Raw genomic sequence first — 16,410 nt, forward strand, 5'->3', positions numbered from 1 at the left:
CCCTGCTTTAATTCTGTGGCGTGTAACCCAGAAGTGGAAGGGTCATGAGGCACATGCATCTAATTTTTTGAGGAATCGCCACACTGTTCACAGTGACGGCGCCGTTTCACACGCCCACCAACAGCGCACAGGCGCTCCAGTTGCTGCGTGTTCTGGGAGGGGTGGCGATCTAAGAACCGGATCGGCCAGGGAAGGTAAGTAGATTGATATTAGGAAGGAAGGGCTGGGTGCAATCTATTGTTTTGACTGAAATCTACAAAGATGTAGCATGACTTTGATATGTTGCTGGAAAGAGGACTTCACAGAGCCCCTGAAAGGCCCCTTCACCTTTGAGACATGCTGTTCGCGCCTTCCTATGTGAATCTCTACTTACTCTTTGGAAAGCCATACCCCTCGCTCACTCTTGCATCTCTCCTTTCCTTGGAACGAGTCCCCAAATCTGGTTCTTCAAGCTCCAGTAACATGGGCCCTACTTCTGTGAGATGATCGGCCTCCTTGGTCCTGGGCCGGTGGCACTGTGCAGGCCAGGCAGTGGCTCAGGCACACGTGCAGGGCTCCCCGGTTTTCTGCTGAGGAACCGGCCATATGCGCATTTCCTAGAGGCCCATAATGAGGAAGCTGGGATTTTCCTTGCTGCCTGGTATTTGCAAGGCAGACCAGCCCCTCCAAGGCCGTGCTGTTTGCAGGGTGGTGGGAGGGGCCGCGTGTGGCTTTGATCCTTCCTCTGGGCATCCCGGCCCAGCGGCGCCCGCGGCAGAGTGGGCTGGAGCCCCGCAGGCCCCTTTGGGCAGCATCAGTGAGGCCTTGTGAAACAGTCATTCCCGGTAAACCGGGGGGGGGGGGGGGGGGGGGGGGGGGGGGGGGTGCATGGGGAGGACAAGAAGTCCACAGTGGCCTGAGGTCCTCAGAACACATGAAGTATCCTAAAGCAGCACAGGCATCCAGTGGTCAAAGCAGAGAAATAAAGCAATAAAACGCTCAGCAGCCTCAGTCCAGTCCCATCCCTTCTTGTCACCTGGAGCCCTGGGACTTCAGGAGCCCACCCCAGCCGGAATTCACTGGGAGGGCAGTGGCCGTGACTCACAGTTGCACGTCGCCTTCCTGGGGAGACCCAACTCCCCACCTTCCCAGCCCCTGCTCTTTTCTAAGCAGTGCCTCAGTGAGCCAGGCAACAGCAGCCGGCTGCTCAGCGACGGGAGGGCAGGGGCAAGGCCTCCGGGTAGGACATTTTGCATCTTTCCACAACTGCCGCAGCCTCCTGGGTTAGCAGCTAGGGGTTTCTTGGTCTTTCCAGAATGGGATGGCTTGAACTGGCCTGTAATGAAGGGGCCAAGTGGGAAGATGGGGCAGGGCTGGGAGGAACACAATATACCTAAGCAGTCCTCAGCCCGGGGGCTGGCTGCAGCCTTGCCGGCTCTGCGACCTCTTGCCTGTCACTGTCAGCCCCGAGACCTGGGAACATGGTTTGGTAACTACTGGTGCAGTTCACCTGCCCATTTCACAGATGGGAAGTAGATCCCAAGAGGGGAGAAGTCACTTGCCCACAAACTTACATGACTCGACAGTTCAGTAGAGCCTGGAATCCAGGGCTTTCTCCCAGGGACATTCAGGGACAGGGAGCGGGGTGACTATAAAAGGAGACCTCCAGTCGTATGTGCTGGGCAGGGGAACAGCGATGAGAGGAGTCTCGGGCAGAGCACAGGAGGGCAGAGGCTGGTGTCAAGTCACCTGCCCCCAGCAAGGCGGCCCAACCTGCGTGATGGACAGGAGAGGAAGAACACATCCGTCTCCTGTGTAACTCCCGTGGCCACAATTCCAGCCTCTGACCATGAAAATAACCACCCTCAATTTCCACCCTGTCCCACTTCCCTGGCCCAGGGAACAGCAGCCTCACCCCTGGACACGTGGTTGCAAGCCCCTCCCTAGCTCCCAGCCTCCTTCTGCCCCAGGGAGGGTGGGCCGGTGTTTTGTACATTTCTGAGTCGTAGTTTGTGTCCTGAGGTCATGAGTGTCCCCAAGGCTCCAACTCATCCTGAATTGTGTGCAGCAAAGCTCCCTGTCCTGCCCTGACTCGCAGGTTTTTCTAGACAGACAGGTCATGGCCTGTGACATTCTCAGATGGTCTGTGGTGTGCCCTGCTGGTGTGGCTCAGTTGGTTGGAGCATCAGCTCACACACCAAAAGGTTGCAGGAGGCAACCAATCAATGTTTGTGTGTGTGTGTGTTTCAAATCAATTTAAAAAGAAAAATTTTAAAAACATCAAATATGTCTGTGGCCCAAAGATGTTAAGAAGCACTGCACAAGGGGAGGAGGGTCCTTCCTGGGGAGAACGGCTGAGGGGAAGGAAGGGTGGGGAACAGAGTCACTATGTTAGCCATTCCCTTCCCTGTGGGAGGGTTACATGCGTAGCTTGGCTTTATTTCCTTCACCTGCCTGTCATGCAGGGTCACTGTCCCCATTGTGCAGATGAGGACACTGAGGCTCCCTGGCATTAGGTAGCTTGCCCAGGATGCAGCCTGGCTGTGGGATTGGACAGGCCAGGAAGACAGAGGCACAGGCCGTGTTGCACTTGGTTCTCCAGAGGCCCCCAGCTCTTAGGACGTGGCAGCCGGCCCTTCGCACCTCCCTTCGCCTGCGTCGCTGCCAAACCGTGAGCGCCTGGATCTGGGTTCCCAGTAAATTGTTTCAGCAGCAGAGAACCTGGTGCAGGGAGTGGCAGCTGTCCTCTGAGGTTAACTCCTGTGGAAGGGAAACCGGCCCCCAAGGCGGACCCCTTGATGCCCTCAATGAAGCGTGAGACCCATTCCTTTCTAACCAAGAGGAGGAAGCAGAGCGCCCTGACCTCCCCGGTGGGACCTGGCTCGAGCTGGCTCGGCAGCGAGGCTCCCGATGGGCAGAGGGCAGGCACCCCCCCTCAGGTCCAGCAGGCAGAGACCCTTTGTTTGCTCTTGGACATGTCCTCCACCAAACCACGGACCAGCATCCTGCCCTGCAGCTCCCCCGTCCCAGGGGTAGGTGAGCCAGAGCAGCCCTTCAAAAACAGGCCCCAGCTGGGTGTAGCCCCTCAGTCCTTGTGGTTTCCTGGTGTTGAGGTACCGTCGAGGGGCAGCACTGTGGAACCAAGGCGCACAGTGATGACCGGCACGTTGTGAAGTGATCACCACAGTAAGTTTAGTTACTGTCCATCGCCTCACATAGTTAGAAAAAAAGAAAGAAATGGGTGGGGTTTTTTGACTTGTGATGAGAACTTTTAGGATGCTAGAGAACAAACTTCAACTGAGTAAATTTGAAGATCTAATTGGCTTTATTAAGTGACTCATGAAGGCAGCATCCTATCTAGAAGGGTGCTCTGATGAGTCAAAATGGGAGGCTTATATAGACAGAAAGGGAGGAACTGAGAAGTTAAAAGAGTGGATTATTTCAAGTAAGTTTTCCTTTCCTTAGGGGAGGCAGAGGGACTTATCAAGCCGATCACCTCACTAGTGCTGGCAGGAAATTCCACAGTTAGTGGTTTAAAACTTCACTCCTGGGAGAGATGACTGCAGTTAGGTTAGTTATTAAGTTTTTGTTTGGTATTGTATGTAGCTTAGCAAAAGCGACTCCATTTTGGCCTGTTCTTTCCTTTTTTTTTTTTTTTTAACCAGGATCGACTCCTTTAATAACTTTCAAATGCACCATACAGCAGTGTTAATTGTAGTCATCAGTTGTCCATTCCATTCCTAGAATTCTGACCATTGGAAAAGTCAGCCGCTCTGGCCTCAGTTTCTTTATCTGTAAACTGGGACTGATGATGCCCAGCCCACTTGCCTTACAGGGATTTCTAAGAATCACTTGGGGAAGGCATTTAGAAAGATTCAAGACATCCCGCTAAAATGACAGCAAACCCCTGCTGGACCTCACCCGTCACCCACACTTCCCATCCCAGGTCACTGGACCCTGGCAGCCTGGGCTAGGAACCTTCTTCTCTGGGCTATGCTGGGGCAGCTCCACATGTAGCTTGGGGGCCTCGGGGGCTTAGGGTAAGGGAGCAAAAGTGGGTGGTCCTGCTTTCCCTGCCCACCCTCAGTGGCCCCCTTGGTCCTCCGGGTGGGGTGGGGGAAGTCCCCTGAGGGGACTCTCATCATTGCCTGGTTTGTGCAAGGTACCAAGCTAGGAGCAGAAACCAAAGCTCCCACACAAAGACAACAGGAATTGGGGAGAGGGGTTTGAGAAAAGATAGAAGGTACCCATACTTTCACAGGTGGGGGCATAAAGTTAGTCCCACCTTGGCTGGTGGGAAATTTAAGTGTAGTCATCTTTGGGGGTCTGCCCTTTCCCCCAGATTGTGTAAGAATTTGAGGTCTTACACAATCCAGAGCATTTGGAACAGGGCCACTGGATCCTAATCCACGTGGGTCACTGCCCTTGTCCAAGCCCCTGATGGGCAGGGGTCTCTGCAGAGGCTCCCAATGGGGCTCTCGTATGTGGGACCTCCCAAATCCTGTCCCTCGGCAGGCTTGGTGAGCCTCTGTCCCAGTGGTTTCTGCCACTTCTCCCACCCCACTCAGTGTCTTTTGCACCAGGCTCCCTCCCCTCCCATTAAGACCCACGGGATAACCTCTCTTTGGGAGCCCTGGTGAGGTTTTCTTCCTGAGGCCTGGCACCTTCTCCCTTCAACCCCACAACTCAAACCCTGCCCCTCACCAAGGCAAAAGAACACCGAGGTTGGGTCATCTTCAGAAGCAGTGGTAAAAATGGCCTCAGAAGCAAGATAAAGACAAATATCAATGCATGACCCTGTCACCAAGCTGGTGAAGTTACCGTGCATGCTGTTCGCAAAGCTTGTCGGATGGAGAAGCAGTCCTTGGCCTCATCCCGTGGGAACCCGGGAGAGAGCCATAAGCTGCGCAGGCCAGGCGGCAGGGGCTTGCCCGCTTCCCTGGGAAGTTCTGTAGACGTTCCTTGAAGCTTAGGAAACCTCTCAGGAGGGGGTGGGCTTACCCCTCCCTTGCCAGGGCTCTGCTGTGGGGGAGGCTGAGCTGCCTCCAGGGGGCTGCTCTGGACTCGTGGGTGGGCCTCCAGGGTAGGGCAGGACCATCCCTGACCTCTGGCACCCCTCGTTCTTGCAGGACCTGGGCATGGAGTCCACCTCGCTGGATGACGTGCTGTACCGCTACGCCAGCTTCCGGAACCTGGTGGACCCCATCACGCACGACCTCATCATCAGCCTGGCGCGCTACATCCACTGCCCCAAGCCGGTAGGGCGCCTGCGGTCTAGGCCAGCTAGGGCCGGGGTGAGGCGGGCGCCTTTCCGGGCAGAACAGCTCAGTGCCCAGCAGGGCTGGTTGGTACTGCCCAGGCCCAGTGAGGACAGGCCTCCACGTGCAGGCACCAAAAGGATGGTCAGCCGGAGGTGCCCGTCGGTCCTGAGGCCCGGCATCCACAGCTGAGGCTATGCGTGGCACCATCAGCACAGGTTTCGTTCGGCCCACAGGTTTTTTAATCTGGATTTATTGCCATTGTTTAAAAATCAGAATATTTCACACAGTCCCTATATTCAGTTGCCCTTGAAAATGGAGAGCTCCAGCAACACGAAGCCCTCATTTCTATAAGGCTGGAGCTGAGTAGCCACCCCTGTTATGTGGGGCCAGGGCCCCCTGTACAGTTGTGTCGGTTGTGCCCTGCACAAAGACATGCAGACACAGAGGTGGCAGGGGATGGGGGACACAGGAGACAGTTCCAATCCAGCCCTCTCTTTGCCCACCAAGCTGTGGGCACTGGTGTAAGACCGTGCCCACCTAGAGGGGGCCTTTTTCTTGTTTGCACGAAAGTGCCGGATAAGTCTAGAGGTAGTCCTGCATGGTGCTCTCCAGTTTGCCTCAGTCCCCACTCCCAAGTGTCTTCTCTTTGACTTTGAAAGTATTTTACACCCACCCACCCTCCTCATGCCCATTTCCTGCCTGGCTTTGGGAGTTGAGCAGGAAAAGCTCCAGGGCTGTCTGCGCTCTGTAGCCCCTCTTCCTGCGGGGCCCTGGGCCTTGCTGGGCGCCAGGCTGGCTTATGCAGACCTGCCCACTGGGACCTGGTAGGGAAGGGGGGGCCAGGGTGAGGCCACCCCATGCTTGGGCTTTTCTCTTGTTTTCGTTCCTTCTTTTCCATCCCTCTATTCCGGCAGCTTCCAAAAGAAACGCGTCCTCTGTGGCAGGGGCAGGAAGCCAGAGCAGGCCCGAGGAGTGCCCCAGGACGCTCCCTCTTTCAAAGCAGGATCTGGGATAGGAGGGAGGTCGCGGTTCCCATGCCCAGTCACTCAGCCTGGGTGCAGACTTGAGCACAGTTATCCAGAGGCCTGGCACTGCCTGGGGCTGCCCTCCGCCCAGGGCTGCGTCTAGATCTCTCTGGCTTCTGGGGCCATCTGATGCCAAGACTCAGAGGTTGGGGGTAACTGTGGAGGGCTGGGAACAGGTTGGGGGTAGGTGTGGGCGGTTGGTGGCAGGGTGCAGTGGAAGGCAGGAATGCTGGGCTCAAATATGTGAAACAGCTGGAGTAAAGTTTGGTGGGCTGGGACCCTCAAGGCCTAGGGAAGAAGAGGCAGTGCCAAGAGCCACAGGGAACCACCTAGCGCCGGAACCAGCCCGTGTTCATTCAGTTTATGCCTGGCTCGGCCTGGGGAGCTGAGACCAGGCCTGTACGAGGCCTTGCAGGTGTCAGACCCCTGCCTTTTAGCAGCAGGTAAGAAGGATACTGGCTATAGGACACTCAGAGCAGCTCAGTAGGAGAGAAGTTACCTTTTGCCCATTTTAGAGCTGAGGAAGATGAAGTTCAAGTAATGAAGTGATCTCAGGTGAGAACCCCAGGTGGGAGTTGGGCCCCAGCACTAGGCAGGGTGCTCAGGTGCTGGGTCTCTTGTGCTGTTGGGGCTCACAGGGCTGTGGCCAGCCCAGAGGAGCACGTGCCTCCCTCCACACAGGAAGGGCCTACAGGTGGTTAACTGCCCGTGTCAGACCCTGGAGAGGTGGCCCAGGGTCCTGCACTGCGATGTCCTTTCCACCCAGATGGGGACGAGAAGGGCTATACCTGGGTCGTCTTAGCTCAGGCTGCTATAACAAATTACCATTGTCTAGGTGGCTTATAAACAACAGACATTTGTTTCCCACAGTCCTGGAAGCTGGAAGTCCAAGATCAGGGTGCAGCGTGGTCAGGTTCTGGGTGAGAGCCCTCTTCCTGGTTTGCAGGCAGCTGGCTGCCTGCTCACTGTGTCCTCACATGGCAAAAGGAAAGGGGCCAGCAGACCACAGGAGTGCTGGGTGCAGGGCGCTCAGAGGTACCTAACGTCTGCCTGTTTGCCTGTTGTCAGAGCCCCCCCAGGGGGAATGGCGCTTTCTCCTTTTTCCCCCTCCCTCCCCTTCCATCTCCTCCACCTTGGGGCCCTTCTCCGCAGGAGGGAGGTCTGGAGCGGGCTTTTGAAAAGTGATGGAGTGGAGCAAAAATTAGATGAGTCTGCTTAAGTCTTTTGTGGGTGCAAATGATAGAAACGCCTTGAACTTGCCTAAGCGGAAGATTACCTCCGTAGGGCAGAGCAAAGCGCAGGCCACTGGCAGGTTGGGCGCCCAGCCTCAGAGCCAGCAAGGTTTGTAGGTTTGGACCCGGATTCCATCTTACACATTGGGCGGCTTGCAGTCTATTCCACTTCTGTGCACCCCAGTTTCCTCGTTTGCAAAGTGGAGATGATAACGGTAGCCCCTGTTTCCTAGGATGGTGGTGAGTTACAGCATTGTGACAGGACCACATCTGCAATGCAGAGGCAATGCCTGACACACGCGTTAGGTGCCTGAGAAATGTTAGCTGTTGTTTATTTAGTCCAGACAGGCGGAGGGGAGCTGTCACTTCTGTGAGGACACTAGCTTGTTTAATCTCAAGTCACTTTGCTGGGTGACTATATCTGTTGTCCCTATTTAGCGGAAGAGGAAACAGGCTCCTCCCGTCTCCAGGGTCAGGAGCCGCTGTACAGGTTGAAGCCTGTGCCTCGCCCTGCGCACGGCTGCCCCCTTGTGGCAGTGCTGGTGCACTGGGGTGGCTGCCTCCAGTCGCCCAGGCCTAGAGGATGGAAGGAGAGCCCAGGCCCCTGATTTTGGAAACCTTGGGAAGTGGTTGGAAGGGACCCGAAGCTGAGGGGCTTAGTTCTTAGCTTTGATTTTAGAGAAAGCGAAACATCGATTTGCTGTTCCACTTACTTATGCATCATTGGTTGATTCTCCTATGTGCCCTGGGGGTCAAACCTGCAACCTTGGCGTATCGGGATGACGCTCTGGCCAACTAAGCTACCCAGCCAGGGCCAGTTCTCACCTTTGGAGCAGGTGTTGTGGCAACATTCCGTCCCGGGTGCTCCCAGGAGAGATGCGGGCCAGACCTCCAGCTCTTACCCACTGATCTTGTCTTTAAAGCATTTGAAACAGTGCTTCTCCACCTTGGCCTCCCATGGGAATCCCCTGGGGAGCTTTCAGAAACCCTGCACCTGAACTGCTCACCTGTTGCTGGGGCTGCCCAGGCAGCAGTGGCCTTAAAGCTCCCTGGTGGCCCCAGTGTGCTGGTTCCATGCACATGTTCACCTCTTCGGACACTCAGCTCCTCTCTTCCCACCTCCTCTACCCCTTGGTCTCCCTCCCTCAGAGTCTCCTTCTCTTTCCTTTTGTCAGCCTTGGACCTCTGAGCCTTAGTTTCCTCCTCTGTAATATAGGGATTATGAAAACATTTACTATACCAGGCCATCGAGGGAATTCCATACGGCTCTAGCATAACATTTGTGTGCATTAATCCAGGTGATAGACAGCAGTGGCTTGGGCCAGGGTGGTAGCCGTGGAAGCGGCAAGGAGTCAGGCTCCAGAAGAACTTTGGGGGGACACAGTCCAGACAATAACACCCAGGGTCTCAAATTCAAATGCTGATGAGCCAAACAGGTAACAGATGAGTGGATTGGGCTGGGAAGGATATGGCTTCTCCGTTCTTCTATTCAACCTGGGTAAAGGATGTGGTAAATACATTTCACTCTCCTCTGTACCATGTGAAATATAAGGGCAAGGACATTTGTTCATGGCTATGTCCTCAGCTCCTAGAACAAGTGACCAGTACCTAGTAGGTGCTTGGTAAATACCAGTGAAAGAGTAGAATAACCCTGAACGTAGAGGAGTGGCAGGGACCTTAGTGAATCTTGGCTAAGGGATCAGCTCCAATCAGTTGTTTTCAGATCGCCTGGAATCCCAACTTTTATGTAAATCTCCAGATTTTCAATCATAGCAACTAATTTACAAAAACTAAAACCATCATGTAGATCAGTTTGTAACCACTGCTGTCTGCTAAGGGCACCCACCTTGAGCCAGCAGATCAGGCCTCCCCCAGCTCAGCCTGGGGGTGCCATGCTCTTCCTGCAGGGACAGGAAGCTGGAGGGGGGAGGGGGCTGGACTCTTCACACACACATACACATACACACACACACATACACCCCCTGTGGTTGCCTCTGCAGGAAGGTGATGCACTGGGTGCCATGGAGAAGCTGTGCCGACAGCTGACGTACCATCTCAGCCCCCACTCCCAATGGAGGCGGCACCGGGGGCTGGTGAAGAGGAAGCCACAGGCCTGGTGAGTCATGGTCACCCGAGGTGGGTCTGCCCTACCCCCCTACCCAGCCTCCTTCTACAAGGGCAGCCCAGGGACAGTCTATGTCAGGCTGGGTTGTGACACACAGCACCCCTTCCCCAGACATTGGGGTGAAGGGAAGAGCTGGACTGGAGGAGGTTGTCTTGGAAAGCTGCCTGAAGCAGGTGAGATTGAAGGAATTCAGTTGGGAAAAGCAGCCAGGAGGGCATTCCAGGTGGGCATGAGCCATGAGAGGCACTGGAGGCAGGGCCCTGGTCTGTGGGGTGGGAGCTGGGAAATATGACCCATTCTGATGGATGGGCGGTGAGGGGACCTGAGTTTCTAATTCCTGGTGCACTGAACATGAGCATGCTCACTGAACCCCCCATTTTCTCCTGGTTATCCCTTAGGGAGACCCAGACCCCAAGCATACCCCTGATCCATGCAGCAGTGAGGACCCTCAGGGGTATTGTGGCCCCCTGAAGACTGGGGGAGAGGAGGGCACTTGGGACACAGAACCTGTGGGTCAGGACAGGAAGTGGGTGGAGGGGAGCCTGGAAGGAAGACTTCCTGGAGGAGAAAGCACCCGTAACGGTCTTGTAAATGACCATGGGGTTAGAGCCCCTTGCATTCTGAAAGACTGTCAGGACCTAGATGCTGCTGTGGACTCATCCTTTCAGATCCTGCAGCTGAGGGAGGAAGGACTGCCCCTCAGAGAAGAAAGTGCTCTGGCTCCTCTTTCCCTCCTGGACAACCCCACCTCCCAAGCCAGGGAAGGAGATGGATCCTGGGGGGGCCTTCCCAAGTGGAGGAAGTGAGGCTCCCACTGGGCTGAGGGCAGGGGCCATATATGGGGACAGAGCAGGACAGGAGAACCCATGGAACCTGGAATGCCAGGAGGAGACTGTGAGCTAGATGTTTAGGATTGAAAAGCTGGAAATTTGAGTTCTGTTGAATCCAGGGGCCTCTTCTCCGGTGTCCACAACACACGCACATGCTCAGTCCATTCTTCATTCAGGAGCTTCGCTCCCCTAAGGTGGCTTCTGGTCACATTGAGTGAAATGCAAACAGGGCCCTATGTGAGGGTCCCCAGCCCCTCTCAGTTCTCTCCCCTCCTACTCTCCTATGCCCCTGCCACTCTTTCCTTCCTGCTGGCTCAGACACACCAAGCTCTTTCCAACCTCAGGACCTTTGCACTTGCACTCCCCCTGCTTTTTTTTCTTTGCATGGCAGCTCAAATGTTACCTCCTCAAAGAAGCCTTCCCTCCCAAGCTACTCTCTCCTTACTCTCAGATGGTCTTGTTGTCCAGTCCCTCTCTGGCAGAATGAAAACAGGAGTCTCATCCATCTTGTTCAACACTGTAGCCTCAGTGCCTAGGGCAGTGCCTGGCACCTAGTAGGAGCTTTAACAAACACTTGTTGAAGGACTGACCAAAGTAGGGGCTATTAGTGTTGCTGTTTGGCCATGATCAGCCAGCTGATAAGTGGCAGGGCTGGATTCAAACCCCAGGCTCATGTTGTTAACCACACTTCCTGGTATAATAGGCCTGCTTTATTAATGGCATTGATAAGAATTACAGCCAAGAGTTAAATCCACTCAACAAATGCCAGGCAGTGTCCAAGCCCTTAGATGTCATGCCTAAAGAGCTTTACCTTCAAACTCCCTGGGGCTCTGCAAGATGAGCCAACTATGGGTGGCCTTCCAGCTTCAGGAAATCCCACGCATAGAGGATAGGGGTTTGCCAAGCTCAGGCTGCTGCTATTAATATATGCAGGCTGTTAACATCCCCTCTCCTCCTCCCCCTCCTTCCCTGGGTTAGGGCCTCAGGGTTTGCCTGGAATACCTGGAAATGGGGAGCTGTGGCTCAGAACAAGGAGCAGGGGGAAAAGGAAGAGCAAGGAATGGAGAAGGCAAGGAGTGGAGAGCACTCGGCCACCAGGGGTCAGCAGCTCCCACTGGGCTGGCAGCCCCTGCACCCTCCCTTGCCTGCTGTCCTGTGGGATCTCCCTAAGGATCCCCGTCTGGTGGGGAAGATGGCCTTGAAAAAGGAAGCCTCAGAGATCTTGTCACTCTTGCAGGAGCAGGAAGTTCAGCTCAGGTGATTAATAATGTCAGCAGCAAACATTTATTCATCACTCACCCAAACAAGGCAGTTTTAAGTGCTTTGCATTTACTATCTTCACATAACCCTTTAGCCCTCAATTAGCTCCATGTTTCAGAAAAATAACAGGTGCAGAGAGGTTAAGACCTAAGTTAAGATCACACTGAGTAGGAAGGAGTTAAGATACAAACCCAGGCATTGTGGCCCCAGAACGTATCCTTAGTCACTGCAGACACTTGGGCGTTTCCCCTGTGGTGCCTTGGGCTCTGGCCAGCTGGGCCCAGCCAGGCTGAGATATGGGGTAGTGCCAGTGGACCAAGGTCTGTTTCCTCCCATCCCTGGAGCAGAGGTGGTATCACTGCCGCACTGGGAGAAAAGCCCTGCCCCTTACCTGAACCTTGCTTGTCCCTTCTCCCCTTCAGCCTCAAGGCTGTCCTGGCTGGAAGCCCTCTGGACAACACGGTAGACTTGTCGGGCATCCCGCTAACCTCCCGTGACCTGGAGCGGGTGAGCAGCTACCTGCAGCGCTGTGGGGAGGAGGTGGACAGTGTGGAGCTGGGCTTCACAGGTCTCACAGACGACATGGTCCTACAGCTGCTGCCGGCACTCAGTACACTGCCCCGGCTCACCACGCTGGCCCTCAACGGCAACCTGCTCACCCGAGCACTGCTGCGTGACCTCACCGACACCCTTAAGGACCCCAGCAAGTTCCCCAATGTCACGTGGATTGACCTGGGCAACAATGTGGACATCTTCTCATTGCCCCAGCCCTTCCTGCTCAGCCTGCGCAAGCGCTCCCCGAAGCAGGGCCACCTACCCACCATCTTGGAGCTGGGCGAGGGCCCAGGCTGTGGAGAGGAGGTCCGGGATGCAACAGTGGGCCAGGATGACCCTGGAGGGGATCTTCTGGCCCCTGCCAAAGACCATGAGGGTAGGGAGACTACAGGTCCAGCTCAGACGTGACACGGAAGTGGGGGGCCTCACCAGGTAGTCCTTGTGGGGTAGGGTGACTGAGGCAGACTAATGGCTCCTACCAGGGTGCTCAGGCCTGAGCAGCCCCACCCATGTGAAGCCAGATTGTAGAATCTGGGAAAGGGGGTGTAATACTTTTCACTGGGCCTCCATCTTTCCCCTTGTCAATCTCCATTATCTTTGTTCGGCTGAGAAGTCATCCCTGGCTCAAAAGAATCAGCCCTCAGCCTCCCCAGACTTAGGGGTTGGGGATGCCGGAGCTTGAGCTGTGCATATAAGACCTCTCCCTGAGGAGTGTAGTTGGGGCCCTCCATCCAACCCAGGACTGTACAATTCTACATCACATTCGTTCTATTCAGGGCAGCAAACTCCAGCCAGATGCTAAATGTGCCCTGGCTCAAGGCAGATTGGAATCTTAGTACCCTAACTCGGTGGAGATTGGGGCGGGGGACTGGCTGCCAATTCCAGGAGCCTAGTCTCCCTGTGGACTGAAGGTTGTCTACCTCCTCAGTGGACCCCCGGGCCCCTTGTAACACTTTGTCTCAGCCCTCAAACCCGATTCCAGAGGCCTGCCCATGGAACCAGCCACCGCCCTTCAATGTAGAGCATCCTAGGGTGTCTAGGACAGATGGTACCCAGATATGCATGGAAAGGCCCACTGAGAAGCCTCATACCATAATCCCTGCACCCCTCGCCAAAGACTACCAGGCTTTTAACATGGGTTGTTCCAGTGTTACTAAGGGCCCTTTCCCCATCAAGTACCAAGTCTCTGAAGTCATCGTTGACACTGAGCACAGTACATTCCCTAAACCCTATCATGGGAGGCTCTTAACACCCAGGACCAGAATGAAGTTAAAAGCACTTCTATGAACTCCTGGCAGATCTGGTGCCTCCAAAGACAGCCAGGAGGAAAACTGGAGGTTCCCAAAAGCAAAGGTTTCCATCCACCCTTACCTGAGGCCCACCAGTTTTTTAAAAAAAACCTTCTAAATATGGACAGTAAGTCTAGGGAGATTGGGAACCAATCTTGAGCCAGAGAAAATCATTCCAGGTGCCCGACTTTGATTTACCTCCTCAGGCTATCAGAGGACTAGGGAAGCACAGCCTGACAGGCCTCTAGCCTCATGCCAGCTGGCAAAATTACACAACACAGGAAGGCAGCAAGATGGGGACTAAGCTAAGAGTTTGGCTAGGCACAGTGCACAACTTCAGGAGTTACTAGAGGAAGGCTAGGCAAAGGACAGTGCCAGAAGAACTAGGGACTGGACTCAAGTGTGTGAATGCCTTAAATGCTCTGGGACTTTTACCCTCAATGTCTAAAGAACAGACCATAGGGAAGTTGACAAGTGCTTAAGTACCTGGACTGCTAATATCTGACAGCAGTGTTCAAATTTAACTTTCTTCAAATACACATTTTAAGAACCAATACCAGAGATGATCCTTTATTACAATATTAACTTATGGTAATTGCATATTAATTTCAGGAGGAAGTTTCCAGCTTAAAGAACTCAGACCCTTATCCAACATAACAAATACAATACTAAAATGCACAGAAGCTCCTTTTGAGCAAGGGACAATACTAGAAAACTCATGAATTTAATGACACCAAAGTGCTTTCCTACAAAAAGGTCGCCAAGTCCATTTCTTGGCCCTCTCATGGGTAAGAGTGGCTTCTCTGATACTTAGCACAAGGTAAGACTGTTTCTATACCAAATGTTGAAGCCTAGGTTTTCGGAGTCCAAGTTGATGGTGACTACTGGTCCTTGGGACTTCAAATTCTCCCCCTACTGCAGCATGGCTGACCATCCTCTGGACAAACAGCCTGCAATGAAACTAAGTATCAGTCACACTTTCTACTCCAACCAACAGTCATTCATAGCATAGGATATCTTCAGAAAACCGTAGGTTCACCACTATACAATCTGCCGGTAATTCCAGCTATTTTTGGGTGATTTCATCATTTGATATCCGTTTCTGCAGGTTAATGTAAACAGACTAGCTGCTCATTCATTCTACTGTGGGGGCAATCACTGTCCAGATGAAATCTCACCTGTTCCCAGGGTGAGCTGCCACCATCAGCAGCTTTGAACGGCACTGATCACCATTCTTCGGCACTCAGAACCTGGGGGATGAATAAAGCACCCAGTCAGCCAGCAGATGCAGTTCTGCTCATAAAAGCCTCAGCTACAAATTTAAGTCCATCTAACAAGAGTCCTAATGAACTTAGTCCTAATTGGCTTCTTGGGTACTGTAATGGCCATTTAGTCAGTATTACCAAAGCTTACCTCATGGCAGACCAATGCTCCTCACTGCAATCCTCAGCTCTTGCCAGTCCTTTGTTCATTTGCAACCTGAACGAATACAGAAATTAAGGGTCACAGTTCACAACTTACTCCTGGGCACCAGCAACCCCAGCACTTATTGACTGCAGTCAGCCAGGAATTATCGTCAGTTATCGCTTCTGACGGCACTTCCTACTAGTAATTTCATCAGAGCAGCCAAGCTCCTCACCACTCCCAGTACTGCTCCAGACATCACCTGGAGCTAAACTAATGTTGACTTAACAGCCAGAGGATATTTTAATGGAGTTTGTTTATGCATATAGCTGCAACTTAAATAGTTCCGATTAGAGGCAGCCATCTCCCAGCCATTGCAATGAGGTAGTGCGTAATAAACACGTAAAAATTTCAACTACATCAGGCAATTTCAGTGCATTTAAGGTAACAAGACAACTAAGTTCCATATTAAATCTCACCTAGACTACGTCTCACCTCAGGGTGGGATGCTGCTCCCGCCTTCGGCACTCTTCAGAGGTCTGCTATCTGAAATATTAAGATGGACATGCATTCAGGGCAGAGTCTGGTAGCTAATGCAACTAAACTATCAAGGTTTCAGCGACTGCGGTCAGATAGGTATGAAAATCGTCAGTTATCGCATCTGACGGCACTTCCTAACATTAGTATCATCAGGACAGTCGACCAAGTCTTCTTCACGGTCCCATTACAAACCACCCATGTGTAGCGCCCTTGGGTGCAGGAAGGCTCCCACTTACCCAGTTCTCTCGGATTTGCTTACTCCCAACGGCGAGCCCAGGAAAAGGGGTCCCGGCCCTCGGGGAGCGCAGGCTGCGGGCCTGGGGGGCAGCGCGCCCGCCCCGGGGCCCGGCAGCGTGGTGCGGCCCTGCGCCTCCAACCCCCGGCCACAGCGCCCGCCCCGACGCCCGCGTGGGCGCAGCCGCCTCCCGCCCTCTGGTTAAGCTTCCCGAGAACATCTTCCAAAACTCTGAAAGGCACGAGCTCATCTGCCCTGGCCACCAGCTACCAGCGCCAGACGCAACAGCAAAGCACCTCAGTACCAGCCGCGGAGGAAAGGTAGCGGCGGCCGCGTCCCAGGCCCTTAAGGCGTTGGGACATCCCACTCCTCAGGAGGGAGGGGGATACCGGCAAAGACTCACGGGAACGTGCCCTCCTTTTACAATACAGGCGGCGCACCACCGAAGGACTCCCCCCTGCTGTGGAGCTATGGTCTCTTCCACGGCCTCGGGAATTCTGGGCCACAGGCGCGGCGCGGCCCAGGGCGCCTGCGCGGGGGCCGGAGCGCGGGAGCCGGTGGAGGTCCCGCCCCCGCCCCTGCCCCGCGGCGGCCTGGAGCGGGCCGCTGGTCCGTGAGGCTCCGCGCTCCCGTGGAAACGGAGGACCCGCCGCCCAAGGTCAGGCTGAAGGTCGC

At 54.4% G+C, this 16,410-nt stretch overlaps 1 protein-coding gene and 1 long non-coding RNA gene across 2 annotated transcripts in view; one reads left to right on the forward strand and one right to left on the reverse strand.

Annotated features, from left to right (window-relative positions):
• LRRC75A (leucine rich repeat containing 75A) overlaps positions 1-14,110 on the forward strand; it is a 31,930-nt gene extending 17,820 nt beyond the window's left edge. Inside the window, exons 2-4 of the mRNA XM_081161030.1 lie at positions 5,109-5,237; positions 9,498-9,613; positions 12,135-14,110. Of these exons, the coding sequence (XP_081017156.1) occupies positions 5,109-5,237; positions 9,498-9,613; positions 12,135-12,675 (786 nt within the window). The 3' untranslated portion in view covers positions 12,676-14,110. The remainder of the gene's footprint in view (positions 1-5,108; positions 5,238-9,497; positions 9,614-12,134) is intronic.
• A 149-nt stretch (positions 14,111-14,259) lies between these two features.
• On the reverse strand, positions 14,260-15,881 carry LOC308568290. Its single transcript, XR_014000472.1, has 5 exons — positions 15,737-15,881; positions 15,456-15,506; positions 14,970-15,035; positions 14,735-14,806; positions 14,260-14,506 (listed from the first exon to the last, which is right to left on the reverse strand). It is a non-coding gene; the product is annotated as an uncharacterized lncRNA (long non-coding RNA).
• Positions 15,882-16,410: the final 529 nt, after the last annotated feature.

Source organism: Miniopterus schreibersii (genome assembly GCF_964146895.1).
Source record: "Miniopterus schreibersii genome assembly, chromosome: 16".
Taxonomy (NCBI): Eukaryota; Metazoa; Chordata; class Mammalia; order Chiroptera; family Miniopteridae; genus Miniopterus; species Miniopterus schreibersii.